Source organism: Solanum lycopersicum, chromosome 3 (assembly GCF_036512215.1).
Source record: "Solanum lycopersicum chromosome 3, SLM_r2.1".
Classification (NCBI taxonomy): Eukaryota; Viridiplantae; Streptophyta; class Magnoliopsida; order Solanales; family Solanaceae; genus Solanum; species Solanum lycopersicum.
In genome coordinates this window covers 57,698,993-57,716,990 of record NC_090802.1, presented here as the reverse complement: position 1 = coordinate 57,716,990, position 17,998 = coordinate 57,698,993, and the positions used below count along the sequence as shown (strand labels likewise).

Below are 17,998 nucleotides of genomic sequence, written 5' to 3'. Positions count from 1 at the left end.
TATTATATCAACTCATCGTCAAATCAAGAATCTTAATGAATATGTCGTCGTCGTAAGCATTAGAATAGGATACAAGGGAATTTACGGCAATTCCTTTTCAAGTATCACTGGTAACATTAGTTTTTGCTTTTGTAAAATATTAATTACGATGACGAGCTCCAATATCTAATTGATTTAGTGCAACCATAATTACCTTCAAAGCCAACAGATAAAATTGTAAAGGAGAGAATACAATAATGTGAAACTGGACCGAACCTTCTTTTTTCTATCAACAATCTTTATAACTGGCACACTATCTACTTCTCGCTTTCTTTTACAACTTGAGATACAAGGGCTATCCTGCCAGAAGATGAAAGATGAAAATCCAATAAGCAAGTCATTACTGATAGAGATATGATACTGCACAACAATACATGACTGCTAAATAGCCTCTTTAACGCACCATTTTGAAACATGATAAGAGAATAACAAATAAATTACTGTCACCTCAGCCGGGATATACAACACTTCCAAATTGCTGAATCACAAAGTGAGAATGCAAAAATGCATATATGAAAACACTAACCACAATGAAAATTTACACAATTGCATTTCCCCAACCTCCCCTCTCTGCACTCCAGTCGCCTCTCATCTCTTTAATCCCGTTTTAGCTGAGAATTAAAAAACCATGACATACAAGGGAGCTCCTGGGGAGGTTAAGAGAAGTCGCCATGACATGAGAAGGATGTTTATAAGAGTAAGAAGAATCTGGGTGAAAACCAAACATGGTAAGGACGATATTTCAAAAAAAAGCAAGTCCAAAGTATGTCTAAAGTTATGATGTGAAGGTAAGAATAACTTGATCTGAAACAACTGAAATTGATCCCAAGACAAATTATACGATAAGCTTTGAGCTAAGGAAAAAAAGGATAAGCCCTGAACTAGAGTAGATAAAAATGCAGCTACACTATTCAAATGAATGAACATTACAGAGCAAGGAACAAAAATAGCATCAATATGACAAGACTTTTTTCTAGTGGCAATATGAGAGAGATGGGAGCAACGAGACTCACACACCCTACCTCTTGAAAAACAAGATGTCAAAAAATAATTATCACAACGTAAAGGAACTGAGTCATAAATACGCGGGAAGAAAAACGTCAGCCAAGTGAATAGCACATTTTGACTTGAAATACACATTGTATTCAGTAGAACATATGTCTACTTCCTCCAGCAAGGACATCAGAGCTAAGTTGCGAGTATTTCTTATTTTTGCTAGCGCACCCGTGTCAACATGAGACGGGTGTGGGATACATGTGGGATTCGGTCAACCTACCATTGGAAACTTTGACCAGAGACCATGGACAAAATTGGGGGAAAATTATGATTTTGGTTTCTCAAAATCTCCTTTTTAGCCTTTCCTCTTGATCAATATTTGTTGCTTCACGTTTCAAGCCAAACATAGAGAAACTATGAATTCAAGCAGTTGTGTTCTTACTTTTGGCAGACAGTAGCAACAATCTGTAAGGAGAGTTGGTGGAAGGCCTTGAATCACTTCCTTTTGTTAATTTTTGAGGGGAAGAACCAGAGAGCTAGATAGAAGAAGTTGGGGGGTCTTGGAGAAGACGACCTAGAAGATCTTTCCGAATTTAGAATATTTTTTAGCTCTATTTATATATCTTGGATTATTTGCCCGTATCTATACCTAGATCCGTACCTCATAATTGTAAAATTTAGATTTTGCCAAATCCAACCCTCGGATTCACATCTGCATCGGATACCCGCACCCGTGTCCGAGCAACTTAGCACAAGAGACAGAAAAGGAATGTGAATATATATGTTTAATGATTATACTTGTTTTAAACGTAACGGTAATAGCGGTGAAGAACAGTTGCACATTTCACTATAGATTGGTTAAGAATGCTCCAAGGACATAGCAACTAAGATAGATACTCTATACAAACTGAAGATTAAGTTCGTAAGAATTAAAACAAAATTACCCAAATGAGTCCATACCCTCCTTGTCAACAACTTTGTGTACCTGTTTCCTTTAGTTTTCAAAAGAATGGATCATGCATCATGATTGATAGTTCACCACTCAAAGATACAAAACGATAAGGCGCTAAAGCTAAGCCAAACTGATGTTGAAGGAAGTGGACTGACTGCTGAAAAATCTTGTTCAACCACATCTTTAGTTACATCTAACACCCGTCAAAATAGATATTCTTACTATAGGTCTTGTGTCATATTTAATGTGTGGATGATTTCAATCATCTTTTATACGTTCAAGGCTAACTCAAAGCAAATGATCAACAATCAAAAACATTATTTTCCGAAATTCCCATATATTACAAGGATGGGGAACTTGTAATTCTCGAATACTAGCATACAAGAAACTTAATGTAACAACTATGAACATGCAAGATTTGGAGAAAACCTCAGAACTCTACTCCATACTTTAATCGAGATCCTCCTGCCTCGGCTGCCCTCCAGAACCTGGATTAGACTCCCCACTAGGAGCATTGTTGTTGTTGCGATTGTTAGCATCATTGCTTGCTCCTCCACTGTTGCTCGTCTCAGCAGGTGATCCAAGTCCCCTGAAAAGCCATTGCAATGGTATCCTAAGCCTCCTCTCCCCTGAACTAGATGTCTGAGAACTGTCCTGATCTCCCCCACCTTCTAAACCCCCAAACATCACACCAGTATTGTTGTTGTTGGTATTATTATTACTAGTGTTGGTATTTGTATTACTAGTATTGGCAGTCTGCTGCTGTGATGTCTTCCTGTTCTCATAATCAGGATCATCAGTAGGCAGCTCATATCGACACACTGGGCAAGAATTGTGCAACTCCAGCCATGGCATTATACAATCCTTATGATATATATGTTTGCAAGGTATCTGCTTTGCCTCCATGCCGAGTTCAAAAGTATCTTTACAAACTGCACATTGAGATGAATCAGAATCCAACAACTCCTCAGTGATCTTAATATCTGGAAGCCCAGCAACAGCCGACTTTGCAGCCGGAGGTGTACCATGACGATTTGGATCATTTTCAGCAAGCTGTTGAATCAATTGCTCAAGCCCAGGCCCTAGAAAATAGTCACCTAGATTCCCCGGAATCCTAAAATCACCACCAGCTCCACCACCGCCTCCATCAGGATGATTCTCGAAGATTAACTGAATATTCCCACCCCTCATACTACTAAAATAGTTGTTTAGGAAAGCGAAAGGGTCAAATTGATTGGGGGATCGACCTGGTAAAGCAGCGGAACCACCAGCCATACCTCCAAATAAAGCAGAAAGATCATCAAAACCGACAGCACCACCGGCAGGTGAAGCAGCGTTTGAAGAGAAAACAATCGGAAATCCACCTCCAAAAGGTAGGTCATCGGTAGTGGCGGCGGAGAAGAAGGGATGAGTATTGGGATTAGGGTTGGAAGGTGGTGCGGTTTCCGATTCTTCTAAAAACGTACCATTGCAATTTGGGCATGAGAGCTCTGAATTTGGTGATGGCGTAATGGTAACTGTCTGTTCACATTGGTAGCAATGGTAATTCTGTGGTTGATTTCCGGCAGCGCCTCCGCCACCATCTGCTCCGGCCGACGACATTCTTTTCTTATCTTATATAGAATAGAAAAGAAAAAGAAAGAAAGAAGGAAGAAAATGAAATTTAGAGAGAGAAAAGAGGAATTCGATGTGAGAGAGAGAAGTTAGGGAAATTGGAGAAATGGAGGACACAAGGAAGAGGGGCGCGTGATATTTCGAGTGCGAGTACAAATAGCTGATGGGATAATTTGAGTACTCGCTTTTAAATGGGTGTCGATGGATGGTGGGGTCGGTGATAAAGGCAGGCTACAACCTCCGACTCCCAGGTTAGTTAACAATCTTCATGCGGCTAACCCATCCACTATCTTCCTTTAATTTTTATTCACTTTATTTAGTTTCATTTATTGTAAAGAATTTATTGAACACTAATAAATTTAACAAAATCTATGTAAAAAAAAAAAGTTTTCTGCTTATCACACTTTATAATCATATATAACTGAAACCTATGTTGAAATTTAAGTCATAAATTTGCATGCAGAAGTGGAAGAAAAGTCAAATGCAATTTTTTTTCTTTGAATTACTTAAGTATTAGATTTTGTACAAAATAAAAAGCAAAATAAACGATAAAAAAACCGAACGTCCCAGAAAGTTCTACTGTTGGTATTTGGTAACATAAAATTTTGTAGTCTATCGGAGTATAACATTATATTAGTGGTTATTTAAATGAAATACTTCTTTCGTGCAGATATACAAAAGATATCTTACATATATATGAGAAATTATTAGCATCTAGGTGTATATTAAGTCAATGAATATAATACATATGTTTTGTTAAAAAAAACGTGTATAAGAGATATGTAAAATAGAGTATATTATTAATACTTGATGTTTGCATTAGTTATGTAAATATTATTTCTTATATATTGTTTGGTTTCATATATTAGAAATAACAAATTTTGCATGATTTTATTACAAAATATACGTTTACAAATATATCTTTCACAGTTATTTATTTATATACTTTCTTTGCAACATAGTTTTTTACTAAAATATAAAAAATAATTCTTTACTAAAGCATCATTAATTCTTTTTTTGTTCAAAAATAATATTATACTTTACTATTGTGTCTGAGTATTTTTGTGAAAAGTTGATAAATAATTTTTTTAATCAAATTTATCATTCTAATAATAAAAGTTTTGATTAATATATATATATATATATATATATATATATATATATATATATATATATATATATATATATATTTATTTATTTATTATTAATTTATTTATTTAAAAAAATAAAAATAAAAAATACTTAAGAAGTCATAAAGCCTATAAGACACCAAAAAATTAAAAAACACCAAAAAACAAAAACTTATGATAACAAAGAAAATGAAAAGGCTTTAAGGGTAAGTTTTGTAATTATTAGCTTATGGCAACAAAGAAAATGAATAAACTTTAAGAGTAGTTTTGTAATTATTTAATCTAATGCAAGTATTATAAAGTTGTGTATTATTAATACCTAAAATTACTTGGTATTAGTAATACACAACTTAAATATTTAATACACAATAGAGTTTATAACAAATGCTCACATTGATTATATGTGACGTGTAAAAGTGTATGGTGTATCAAATAAGATGCTACTAATACACACACCTAATGCATGCATTATATTTTCTAATACACTCTATCAAACGATTCCTTAATTATGATTAAACACATATTTTCGTTTTAATTTTTTAGGTTACTTCTTTTATTAGATATCACAAATAAATAATTACTATCCATTTTGCTGATTTATTTGTCCTTATGGTATAAAATATTTTGTACTATCATGCTATTTCACATGATCACATCAACCTTGAAATCATAACATCAAAAAACAAATGATCACTTGTTAGACAAATTAAATTGCACTAATAATATATGAAATAAATTCATATACTATACATTTCCTATCAAAATTGTGTCAGCCCAATTAGTGGCTGAATTAAAGGAAGTTTAAGAGGTTGTCATGTTGTGTCAATTCAAGTTAAATTTTGTTTTAATATGATTTGAGAGCAACCCTAACAATAACTATTCGTCAAATTTCAAATAAATTGATATCAAATAAATTTTTATTGATCATATTTTTATGTTATAATCATAATAAAAAGTACTTATATGTAAATATATATTAAAAATTCTCCCCATACAAATAATTAAAATATCAAAAAGTAAATTGGTCAATAAAATTTAGAAGAATTAGAAAATAAAATAAAATAAGGCAAATTCAAAATTTAATATTTATATTTAAAGTTTTACTCCTAAAAATCACTCTATTCTAAATTGAAGTTAGTAATTCAATTTGCAATCAACGAATTAACTCCGCACCTACAAGTGATTTGTTTTAGGTAATTTAATTAAATAAGGACGGTATTACTTTATAATTTCTTTTTCAAAAATTCCCTGGTCAGTTATTACTTATATGATATAATTAAGTTAAAGAATATAAAGAAATTAATCATAAATAATAATTACACGAAAGGAACCAAGAGGTTAGCAAGTTGGATAAGTAAGCATTGTGTTTTAAGCCACGTGGCAAGAATTCACGTGAACTCCTTTTTCTCCTATAATTAAAAAAAAACTGGACCCTTCAAAGAAAAAAAAAAGAGTTTAAATTCAATAAAACCCAAAGAGGAAAAAAAAGGTTAAATTGAGTGAAACATTTGCAAAAGGTAGTCTGAAATGAGTTTTCAAGTTTTATGAGTACATAATTTTGCACTATCACATTCTTCAATATAGTATCTCTATATATAAGTTTCTATAAAATATGATATTTGAGATACTAAATTAAAATATCACCTGTTATAATAAATTAAAATAATTTAATGGCAAGAGCATAGAAAAATACCTATGCTGGTTCTTGCTAGACAAACATTATAACAACGAATGATAAAGCGCTTTTTCTGGAAAAACTTGATGAGTCGATCCACCTAATGTCTTGCCTTTACTGTTATATTGGGAGTTACTTCACGTATTAGTCATTCAAGCTAGAAGATTCAAAGTTACATCATATAATTCTTTCTTGACATCTAAAACCAACTGGAGCCAGGGACTTTCTTGACATCTCTGCTATGCATCAATTCCCTCACAGTTCCAACTCCATCCCAGTTCTGCAAACCAGCAAATGTATTGGACAATAACACATAGATTGAAGGATCAACTTTGTCAACTTGTAATGCTCGTTCTGCTGCTCGTTTTGCAGTTTCCATATCCCCATGAAGTCGGGATGCTCCAAGCAACGTTTGCCACACAAGCAAACCTGGTTGAAAGGGCATGCTCGAGATTAGTTCCTCAGCTTCTCTAACGCGTCCAACACGTCCAAGGAGATTCACCATACAAGCATAATGATCTTCTCCAGGGAGAATACCATAGTCATCACTCATTGATGTGAAATACTTCCATCCCTCGTCGATAAGTCCTCCTTGGCTGCAAGCATAAAGCACACATAGGAAGGTAATGTAGTTAGGGTCTGCCCCTTCCTCCCTCATCTGATGGAAAATTTCAAGAGCTTTTTTGGGATATCCGTTTTGCGCATAGCCCATAATCATAGTGGTCCATGAAACAGTAGTGTGTTCATCCATCGACTGAAAAACCATGAATGCCCCATCCATGCAACCACATTTGGCGTACATGTCGAGCAATGCATTATCTACACAGACATCAATGTCATCCCCAAGTTTGATCCTCAAGCCATGAACTTTCTCCCCTTCTCTGAAAGAAGCTGTGTTGGCACATGCACTAAAAGCTGTTGCTAGAGTAAACTTATTAGGCATTACTCCTTCCCTCCTCATTTCTCCAATGACCCTGAGAGCTTCAATTGGCTCGTCACAATTCAAACACCCTGCTGCCATTTGTGTCCAGGAACAAACGTCTTTAAAACAAATCTCTTCGAATGCTTTAAAACCCTCACCCAAACATCGATTTTTCAAATACATATCTACCAAAGCGTTCCCTACACACATCTCACTTCCATGACCAGACTTAACAAGCTGGGAATGTACTTGCACACCCAAATCAAGAACAAAAAGCTCTGCTAACCCAGTAAGAACACTAGCAAAACTGAAGTTGTCCGGTACAACTCCTTTGTGGATCATCCTGTACCAAAGCCTTGGTACATCTGAGCAACAAAATTGCATGCAACCCCCTAGCATTGCATTCCAAGTAACAATATCTTTATTGGAACACCACTCAAAAACCATTAATGCTTCATCTAATCTACCGTGCCTTATCAAAGTTGTCAAAAAAGCATTCACTAAATAAACATTAGACTCAAAACCAAGTCTTGTAATTAGTCCATATACTTGATATGCATTTGTCAAGCTTAATCTATCCTCAAACGAGCAAGCGTGAAGGGCACTCACGAAAGTGAACTCATTAGGCTTTGTTCCACTCCGGTGCATACAACTAAACAACGAAAAAGCTTCAAGAGGGAAGCCGTTTTGCACAAATCCAGCAATGAGGGCAGTCCAAGACACCACATTTCTGTCAGTCATTTCATCAAACAGTTTGAGTCCTTTTGCAGTGTCACCACATTTCACATAAGCATTTAGAAGATGGTTGTGTAAGTATAGCAAAGACGTGCCGCCTGGGTTTTTCAGCAGTTTCGCGTGAATGGCTTTGGCGTTATCCAATCTTGATGTTGCCACACATTGGCGCAGTATATTCAAATATTTAACCTCCTCCTCCTCTTGGTTCTTGTCCCATATGACTGATGCTCTGTAGTTTTTCTTTGTTGTAAATTTAGAAAAAGATGTCTCGTTATGAATACCAATTAGTATTTCAGGTAAAGGTATGAGCTTTTTGAGTTTTGAAGGAATCATATGGATATTTTGTAAAGAAAACAAGATATATATGTAGCTACAATATTCCTCATATATAATACCAACTAAAGTTTTGAATCAGAATAAACTGTTTTCACGCAGAGGGGCCTGAAGAAAAGCTCATCAATTGAGACTATTCATTAAAGCTTTGACATCAGATGATATTATAGAATACAACCTAAGAAAAAGTAATTGTGACTTTCCTGTTTAATATCTGTCTCAGCATCAAATGTACTTGCCATATAATAAAAACTAGTGAAATTAAAGCCTTTCTAAACATGCTCGTCTGAAGGATGGAATAAAAACTGATGGATATTCAGAAAGAACATGTAATCTATCGGTCATGACGTACGTACATTGCTAAACCAAAGGAGAAAAGAGTGACCTTTTTATGCCTAAGCAAGTGGAACTAAGCTCATTGTATATGGAACAACAGTAGCAGAAAAGAAAGGCTTTGGTGCAAGAGCAGAAAGGCTGCAGAGGTGTCGCATCTTCATTGTATCAAACTGATACAAATAGATATCAGCTGCAACCCTCATAAGCAAGATGTTGTTCTTGAAAGCTAGAGTCCCTATCCAAGGATACGCGGAATTATAGTCTCTTGCCAACTTTTCAGCTATCTTGAACAGATACTTGTCGTTTTCTTTTTCCAGCAATTCCAAAGAGATGGTAAAAGTAAGATCCCATTGAGAAGTAAAATGATCCTTCAGCACCCACAGTTGAAGTCCGTGTTCGGATATCAATACGTAATGTAGCTTCCCTTCAGCTTCTCCCATGCACATCTCGGGTGTTAGATTGAACTGGGTGGTGGGGAGTGGCACCATTATCAACCAAGATATCTCATTTTCTGGATCAAACATAAGGATTTCGTCTCCATCAGTAAGCCAATACAGAATCCCAGTTACACAGACGCATCCCTTTTTCTGCATGTTGTGATTGCAAAGACAAATCTCTCCGGATATTCTCCATTCTCCTGTTTCTGATGAATAAATGTTAAAAGAGAAACATCCATCTCCTTCTGTGCTAGTTTCATCTTGGCTAACTATCACAACCTTAAAACTTGTGAATGCATCAATCGGATTCTTGAATGGATCAAAAACCAAGGTTATGCAGCTTTCTCTGGAAGGATTTGGCCACTGAAGTTCTTTCCACTCCTTATTCAGCGGGTTACAGACGTAGATTGCAGGAACATCACAAGGAAAGCTACTTCGGCAACAGATTAGTCCATAACTTGAGTCTTGGATGACAATACGTTCTGGGAGGAAATCAAGAACATCAATATAGACTTCCATGGTAACTCTTTCTATAGGTACGAAGCTGATCCAGTCATAATCTTCATCACACCACTGGTACCTACCCTGATAGAAGAAACCCGTGAGAGGTTCCATCTTTTTCAACTGTCCTTGAATGAAACTGCGGTCAGACATAAGACATTGCCATCCCTTTGAGACACACTTCAATTTCAGCAAATCCTTAGTAGACAATTTTGGTAGCACTTCATATAGCATGTCACTGCTTGGAAACCAAATTTCCTTCATTTTCACAACCCTGACATAATTCAATTCTGTCAGCTAAAAAATAGTTGGGATAATTCAAAAAAGAGGAAAACGCGAAATCTCGTGTGACAATTTTAGATAAGTACAATAATCAGGGATGCAAACAGAGCACCTTCTACATAATTACTGGATTAATTAATAAGTGCAACAACTATCAGAGAAATGATCCACATTGAAAGATACAGAATCAGCAAGAAATCCACAACATTTTCAGATATATGGGTAACAAATAATTTCAGTTGCCAATAGAACCACTCACAAGCTATAGTATAAGCAGAATACCTGACAAACTCGTATTCATCATAAAACATCATAAAAAGTGAATTGGGATATGAGTATCAAACACCACTCCATAGTATAGTTCTTCATCCATTGTGTACCTGTTAACAATTTTACATATATGGAAGTCCTTTTTCGCGGTGGGGGTGAAGTTTTCACCCTTTTCAAGAAACAGAAATAACAATAGGATATCTACTATGTTTACACATTGCTAACAAACCCCTACCTTCCCAGTAACCCCATTGCTCCCAAACAGAACTGCTTTTTTTTCTTACTTTCAACCAAAGATCAATACATAGCTCTGTTCAAATAAGGCAATTTCCTTAACCCATAATGAACAAGGACACAGCTCAGTAGTCAGTTCATTTATCCCATACCTCTCCACCCCATAAATCACACTGCTGAAAAAGTAAATGTAAAGATTAACCAAGCAAACCACTTTGTAAAACAGAAAAAAGTTGTAAAAGATTCAATCTTTTCAAAAGAACAATACAAATATTTGCCAGACCCATAAAGTTTTTTTGTTTTTTTTTTCCATTAGAAATAAAGAGTTGAAAACAAACCTTTTATTCTTGAGGTTCAAGAAATTCTCAAAACCAACTAAGCTGCCATATTTCCTTATTAATGTTCTGTAGCTTGCTTTCACTTTTACATGCAAAAACAGAAATGGTGTATCTCAGAGTGACACTGTGATATTGGTAGTGGTAAAGTAGGAGGGCACAGACTCTTCAAATGGTGCAAAGGGATTTGTAATTGTGACAACTGACACAAAGGACAATCCCACTGTCTTTCTTTTTATGGTTTTGCCTTTCTATTACTATATATATACTATCAGGTTATTTAATTTACTGGTAGAAAAAAATAACATATAGTATTAATTTTGTGTATTACTGTTATTATATACCTAGTTTATACATTTTTTTTTAATATATGCGTAACTAATGCAACCATAATTAAAGTATTTCCTAAAACGAATACTACATGGAAGTTGGTACTAATAAGCAAAAGGTTTATGGCATGCATTAGCCTAATTAAAGAGAGAATTATCTCATAAGAAAAATTTCTATGTTCTTCTTATTATATTTACGGAGGATATTTTTGTACGCAAATTTTAATTTTTTTTATATAATATATCTTAATTTTAGTATACCAAATTAAATAATGAAAAAAACTAATGTTAGCTTCATAATACTAATTAAATCAAGTAATGCATAAGAAATAATTTATATATAACTAATATCAATATTACTAATATATTATGTTCAAGACCCTCCCAAATAACCCTACATACATGTGAATTTTGTAACTCGAAAAAGAAATGCTCGAGATCAATATTAAGTACCTATTCTTTGTCTCAATATAAGTGTCTTAATTAATTTCCAATTTTGTTTGTCCTAAAAAAAAGTTTTTTTGTTTATATATAAAATATTTACCCTCCTCCTCCTCTTGGTTCTTGTCCCATATGACTGATGCTCTGTAGTTTTTCTTTGTTGTAAACTTAGAAAAAGAAATCTCATTATGAATACCAATTAGTATTTCAGGTAAAGTTATGAGATTTTTGAATTTTGAAGGAAGCATATGGATATTTTGTAAAGAAAACAAGATATATATGTAGCTACAATATTCCTCATATATAATACCAACTAAAGTTTTGAATCAGAATAAACTCTTTTAACACAGAGAAGCCTGAAGAAAAAAGCACATCAATTCAAACTATTCATAGAATGCCTCAGATATAATAAAGCTTTGACATCAGATGATAATATAGAATACAACCTAAGATAAAGTAATTGTGACTTTCCTGTTTAATATCTGTCTCAGCACCAAATGTACTTGCCATATAATAAAAACTAGTGAAATTAAAGCGTTTCTAAACATGCTCGTCTGAAGGATGGAACAAAAACTGATGGATATTCAGAAAGAACATGTAATCTATCGGTCATGACGTACGTACATTGCTAAACCAAAGGAGAAAAGAGTGACCTTTTTATGCCTAAGCAAGTGGAACTAAGCTCATTGTATATGGAACAACAGTAGCAGAAAAGAAAGGCTTTGGTGCAAGAGCAGAAAGGCTGCAGAGGTGTCGCATCTTCATTGTATCAAACTGATACAAATAGATATCAGCTGCAACCCTCATAAGCAAGATGTTGTTCTTGAAAGCTAGAGTCCCTATCCAAGGATACGCGGAATTATAGTCTCTTGCCAACTTTTCAGCTATCTTGAACAGATACTTGTCGTTTTCTTTTTCCAGCAATTCCAAAGAGATGGTAAAAGTAAGATCCCATTGAGAAGTAAAATGATCCTTCAGCACCCACAGTTGAAGTCCGTGTTCGGATATCAACGCGTAATGTAGCTTCCCTTCAGCTTCTCCTATGCACATCTCGGGTGTTAGATTGAACTGGGTGGTGGGGAGTGGTACCATTATCAACCAAGATATCTCATTTTCTGGATCAAACATAAGGATTTCGTCTCCATCAGTAAGCCAACACAGAATCCCAGTTACACAGATGCATCCCTTTTTCTGCATGTTGTGATTGCAAAGACAAATCTCTCTGGATATTCTCCATTCTCCTGTTTCTGATGAATAAATGTTAAATGAGAAACATCCATCTCCTTCTGTGCTAGTTTCATCTTGGCTAACTATCACAACCTTAAACTTTGTGAATGCATCAATCGGATTCTTGAATGGATCAAAAACCAAGGTTATGCAGCTTTCTCTGGAAGGATTTGGCCACTGAAGTTCTTTCCACTCCTTATTCAGCAGGTTACAGACGTAGATTACAGGAACATCACAAGGAAAGCTACTTCGACAACAGATTAGTCCATAACTTGAGTCCTGGATAACAATACGTTCTGGGAGGAAATCCAGAACATCAATATAGATATCCGTGGTAACTCTTTCTATAGGTATGAAGCTGATCCAGTCATAATTTTCATCACACCACTGGTACCTACCCTGATAGAAGAAACCCGTGAGAGGTTCCATCTTTTTCAACTGCCCTTGAATGAAACTGCGGTCAGACATAAGACATTGCCATCCCTTTGAGACACACTTCAATTTCAGCAAATCCTTAGTAGACAATGGTAGTACTTCATATAGCATGTCACTGCTTGGAAACCAAATTTCCTTCATTTTCACAACCCTGACATAATTCAATTCTGTCAGCTAAAAAATAGTTGGGATAATTCAAACTAGAGGAAAACGCAAAATCTCGGATGACAAAATTTTAGATAAGTACAATAATCAGGGATGCAAACAGCTCCTTCTACATAATTACTGGATTAATTAACAAGTGCAACAACTATCAGAGAAATGATCCACATTGAAAGATACAAAATCAGCAAGAAATCCACAACATTTTCAGATATATGGGTAACAAATAATTTCAGTTGCCAATAGAACCACTCACAAGCTATAGTATAAGCAGAATACCTGACAAACTCGTATTCATCATAAAACATCATAAAAAGTGAATTGGGATACCACTCCATAGTATAGTTCTTCATCCATTGAGTACCTGTTAACAATTTTACATATATGGAAGTCCTTTTTCGCGGTGGGGGTGAAGTTTTCACCCTTTTCAAGAAACAGAAATAACAATAGGATATCTACTATGTTTACACATTGCTGACAAACCCCTACGCTCCCAGTAACCCCATTGCTCCCAAACAGAACTGCTTCTTTTTCTTACTTTCAACCAAAGATCAATACATAGCTCTGGAAAAACTTCATGAAGAATGTATTGTATTGAAAAATGAAAAAAAAAACTTATTCACCTATTACATGTGATCCTATTTATATATAGATACAAACTAAGTGCTAGTTAACAAACTGTATGTAAAAAATGTCTTTTCTATAATTAACTCTAACAAACAAACGAACGTTGTTAACTAACTTTGTGACTAACTGACCATTAACTAAGAGTAATAACTAAATTATATTCTCATCATAGTTAATTAAATGCACATTCCTTTCCATTTTTTTTTAAAAGAGAGTTTTGTGTCACAAAATAAAAGACAAACATTGCAATGAATATATAAGGGGAAGATGTAATATTCAAAATCAAAAGGAAAACATATGTTATAAAGTGAAACTTCAAGGAATGTTTTATAAAATTATCCTAAGAATAAACAGGTAATTAAGTTGACTGCAAATATACAAATTCTTATTGTAAATTGTTTTCAATAGTACAAGAATAAATTTGATCCAGCAAACAAAAGAATCACGTCGCCTTCGATCTTCATGAATATAAGATGCAAAAATAAGAGAAATGAGAAAAAACTCACATGAAAATTGAACAATAACAATTAACAAACCATTGACAATCAAACTACCAGAGAGTTAAATGTGAATCCACAATAGCAACAACTTAACAAGCAAAAACTTAGATGAATTTATAACTCAAAATGACTTACAACAAGTTGTATCAATACTGAAAACAGTAACAAATAGACTTTAATAGAATGATAAATCCTATTTACCATCCTTAAAGAATCATCATCATCAACTCATTTAGAAACGGTTGCGTTTTCGGCCTCTAATTGATTTTTTGAAAGGAATGAATTTTTTCTCTGCTTCCCGTAAGTGCAACTCTATACCACCATAACTAATTACAATTTTTTCAAGGCATTCTAGCCATTCTCCTCCTAAAATCATGTCATGTTTCGACGGCAATGGAACTAAGTACACTTTCAAATTAAACAAAATCCCTTCCATTGACAATTGAAAGTTGTTGCATAGTTGGAAGTCACCATTTCTCCCAAATCCGAGCGAACAGTTTGAGGCTGGATTGGAACTGTCTCACAACCTAACTTATCAGCTAATGATTCATTGATGAAATTGTGTGTAGTCTCTTTTTCCCCATTAGCACAGCCAAGGGCATCTCCTTATGATAACCAGTCACACAAAATTCACAGCTCACTGCTAATTCCATGTTCATCTCGGTTTCCTCTGTGGAAACAACATCTACAATTGAAGAGTTATTATTGTCTTTCGCAATCATGTCTTCCTCGGTAGCAACATCATCCACAATCGAAATGCGAACATTGTTATGTTCAATCACGTCTATTGTTGCTTTCTCTGTGGGAACATAACCTACAATTGGTGCATCAGCACTAGCATCTTCAGTCAGTGAAATAACATCCTTCTTTTTATTGCGTTTGCGACTATAAGTAGCGAGTGTGGGTTCTCTGCGCTGTTTAACTTGCTCCAGCTTAAATAAATAAGCAAAAATTAAATAAAACTTCAAAATCATCAACAACAATTTTTAATTTGGGAAACCAACTCTAGAAAAGTAAAATCAATTGTACCTGATGCATTGATGAGTTTTCATGGCTATTAGAGGAAGGATTCATGGCAGCTTCGATAATTTTTTCTCCTTTATCATGATCCCTAGAAAATTTAATGCATTTTTTCAACTCTAAAATTTGTTCATCAAATTTATCCAACCTGACATTCAATTCTCCAAACATTCTTTCTTCAATTTTTTCCAGCCTGACATTCAATTCTCCAAACATTCTCTCTTCAAATTTTTCCAGCCAGACATTCAATTCTCCATACATTCTCTCTTCAATTTTTTCCTGCCTGATAGTTAATTCTCGAAACCTCCTCTCTATTAGAGCACGTATTTCCCCATCTCTGTTGCAACAGTATCAACGATTTTCTTGTTTTCATTAATCATCTTGAAGAAGTAGAAGAAGAAGAAGATTCAACACAGAGAAGAAGGATTTTTTGATCAAGTCTATTTATAGTACTTGCTCTCCCGCCTCAACTACCTTCTTATGACCTTTCTTTAGAAAAAAATTAAATGAAAATACATTTTAGTAAAAAATGATATTACTATTCCTATTAAGTACTAAAAGTTAGTAGTTTGACTAGATACAAAGAATAAAGAAGATTTCAATATTTTTTAATCCTAGTCAAAGTTACATTAATGTATTAAAATATCATGCCATCTATGACATATGAAAAGTTGAATTTAAAGTTTTATTAAAAAAATATTTTTTTAAAAAAAACAAAATAAAAAGAAAAGAAAAAAAGAAAGAATATTAAATCTCATTAAATTAATACTTTGTGAATTAATAATTTTTATAAACATATTATATGGAAATTTGAAACTAAAGTTTTTCCAAAAAAGAAAAATCTTTTTTTTTAAAAACAAACTAAAAAAAAAGTAGTAAAATTTCATTAAATTAATACTTAATGAATTAATAATTTTTCCAAGATAATATTTTTCTTCTGTCCCACTTACGTCAATGTAAAAAAACACCAATTTTGATAAATGTATCAAAAATATCATGCAATCTATAGCTTTAAACATATAATATGAAAAGTTGAAATTAAAGTTTTACCAAAATAAATAAATAAATAAATTTTTGTTATATTAAATCTATCAAAATATCATGTGAACTATGTCTTCAAACATTTCATATGAAAAGTTAGAATTATAGTTATACCAAATTTTTTTTAAAAGAAAGACTAAATTAAAAAAATATAATAAAGCCTCATTAAATTAATACTTCGTGAATTTCTAATCTTTCCAAGGCAATATTTTCCTTCTGTCCCACTCGGGTCAATGTAAGAAATAACCAATTTCGATAAGATAATACTTTTTTAAGAATATCCCTATATAAATATATGATATCAATAATATTACGTATAAATTAATAATTCTTTAAAAATATAAATATATCTAAGACAATTTTGTAAAATATGATTCTATTGTTTTTTGTTAAAATTGAAATCTAGTTGAACATCATCTAAATTTTTCTATTGCATCCAAAAGTTTCGTTTTACAACTGCAAATCTTTTTGAGTGCATGTGGAATGATCTCTTTTGTATTCACATAATGTTTTGACAGCGTTTAAATGAGGAGCCATTTTTTAATATGGTTTCAAGAATTTTTCTATGTTGCTTATATAGTTTATTCTTTTGACATAATACATTGAATGTTTTTTTTAAAAAGATATCATGAATAATATTTGATGATTAAGAAACAATGAGCACATATAATGAATTTATTTTTACGATGAATCATTGAGTTTATTTTATCATGAATCATTTAACCAAAAATATATTACAATGAATCATACACATGCATTATAAATGTATAACAAATATATTTTTATATGAATTTAATAAATATGATAAATAATTTAGTAAGATATAACAATTTTGATGTATCCATTATATGTATAATAAATTTATTTCTATGTGAATTCAATAAATATGATGCATAAATTAGTAAGATACAATGATTTCGATGTAATTAAAATTAACTTTCATTGAATTTCAAAACACATTTTAAATTAATAAATATTAGTTTATTAACTAAATAGTACTTTTTATAAAATAATAATAATTTAGTAAAATTTTAGTATAGATATTTTTTTTAAAACAAAGAGAGTATCTCTTGATGAAAATGCTTATAATATGTTCTTCAGATGTATATAACGTACAAATATGTTTATTTAAACTTCTTTTCTGTTTGGAAATACGCGGCTAAGCAAATTTATACTATTTAATTACTTATCATAGCTATAGTTTGCTATAATTACCACTAGCGACTAACATTATACATTAATTATGTGGGTTGACTTCGAATTTGTATAATTAGTCATGTTTGTATATGTATAATTCGCTAGGATATACAAATAAATATGTATAATATATAATTTTTTAACCTATATACATATACAATTCACCTCTCTCCCACTCTCTTTCCTCTATCTCTCTCGCTTCTCTCCTCCCTCTCTCAATCTCGCTTG

At 33.1% G+C, this 17,998-nt stretch overlaps 4 protein-coding genes across 9 annotated transcripts; all 4 read right to left on the bottom strand.

Moving 5' to 3' along the window:
- Positions 1–120: 120 nt before the first annotated feature.
- On the bottom strand, positions 121–3,763 carry LOC101259135 (E3 ubiquitin-protein ligase RING1-like). 4 transcript variants are annotated; one of them, XM_004235353.4, is made up of 2 exons: positions 2,437–3,763; positions 121–339 (listed from the first exon to the last, which is right to left on the bottom strand). In XM_004235353.4, exon 1 carries the CDS (start codon positions 3,587–3,589, stop codon positions 2,438–2,440), a length of 1,152 nt encoding a protein of 383 aa, XP_004235401.1. In that variant the 5' UTR covers positions 3,590–3,763; the 3' UTR covers positions 121–339; position 2,437. The 4 variants fall into 4 exon arrangements, with proteins under 4 accessions (XP_004235401.1, XP_010318346.1, XP_004235402.1 ...); XM_010320044.3 differs by having other exon boundaries at positions 121–334; XM_004235354.4 differs by having other exon boundaries at positions 2,417–3,757.
- A 2,586-nt stretch (positions 3,764–6,349) lies between these two features.
- Positions 6,350–11,008, bottom strand: LOC101267787 (putative pentatricopeptide repeat-containing protein At3g15130). Of its 2 annotated transcripts, XM_069295200.1 has the most exons (3): positions 10,795–11,008; positions 10,235–10,332; positions 6,350–9,944 (listed from the first exon to the last, which is right to left on the bottom strand). In XM_069295200.1, exon 3 carries the CDS (start codon positions 8,394–8,396, stop codon positions 6,606–6,608), a length of 1,791 nt encoding a protein of 596 aa, XP_069151301.1. In that variant the 5' UTR covers positions 8,397–9,944; positions 10,235–10,332; positions 10,795–11,008; the 3' UTR covers positions 6,350–6,605. The 2 variants fall into 2 exon arrangements, with proteins under 2 accessions (XP_069151301.1, XP_069151302.1); XM_069295201.1 differs by lacking the exon at positions 10,235–10,332.
- LOC138347698 (F-box protein At5g49610-like) lies at positions 8,792–9,934 on the bottom strand. Its single transcript, XM_069296002.1, has one exon. It carries the CDS (start codon positions 9,932–9,934, stop codon positions 8,792–8,794), a length of 1,143 nt encoding a protein of 380 aa, XP_069152103.1.
- A 964-nt stretch (positions 11,009–11,972) lies between the features above and the next one.
- LOC101267500 (F-box protein At5g49610-like) lies at positions 11,973–16,025 on the bottom strand. 2 transcript variants are annotated; one of them, XM_004235437.5, is made up of 2 exons: positions 15,542–16,025; positions 11,973–15,444 (listed from the first exon to the last, which is right to left on the bottom strand). In XM_004235437.5, the coding sequence occupies exon 2, from the start codon at positions 13,362–13,364 to the stop codon at positions 12,225–12,227; it is 1,140 nt and encodes a 379-aa protein (XP_004235485.2). In that variant the 5' UTR covers positions 13,365–15,444; positions 15,542–16,025; the 3' UTR covers positions 11,973–12,224. The 2 variants fall into 2 exon arrangements, with proteins under 2 accessions (XP_004235485.2, XP_069151300.1); XM_069295199.1 differs by having other exon boundaries at positions 14,602–15,444.
- Positions 16,026–17,998: the final 1,973 nt, after the last annotated feature.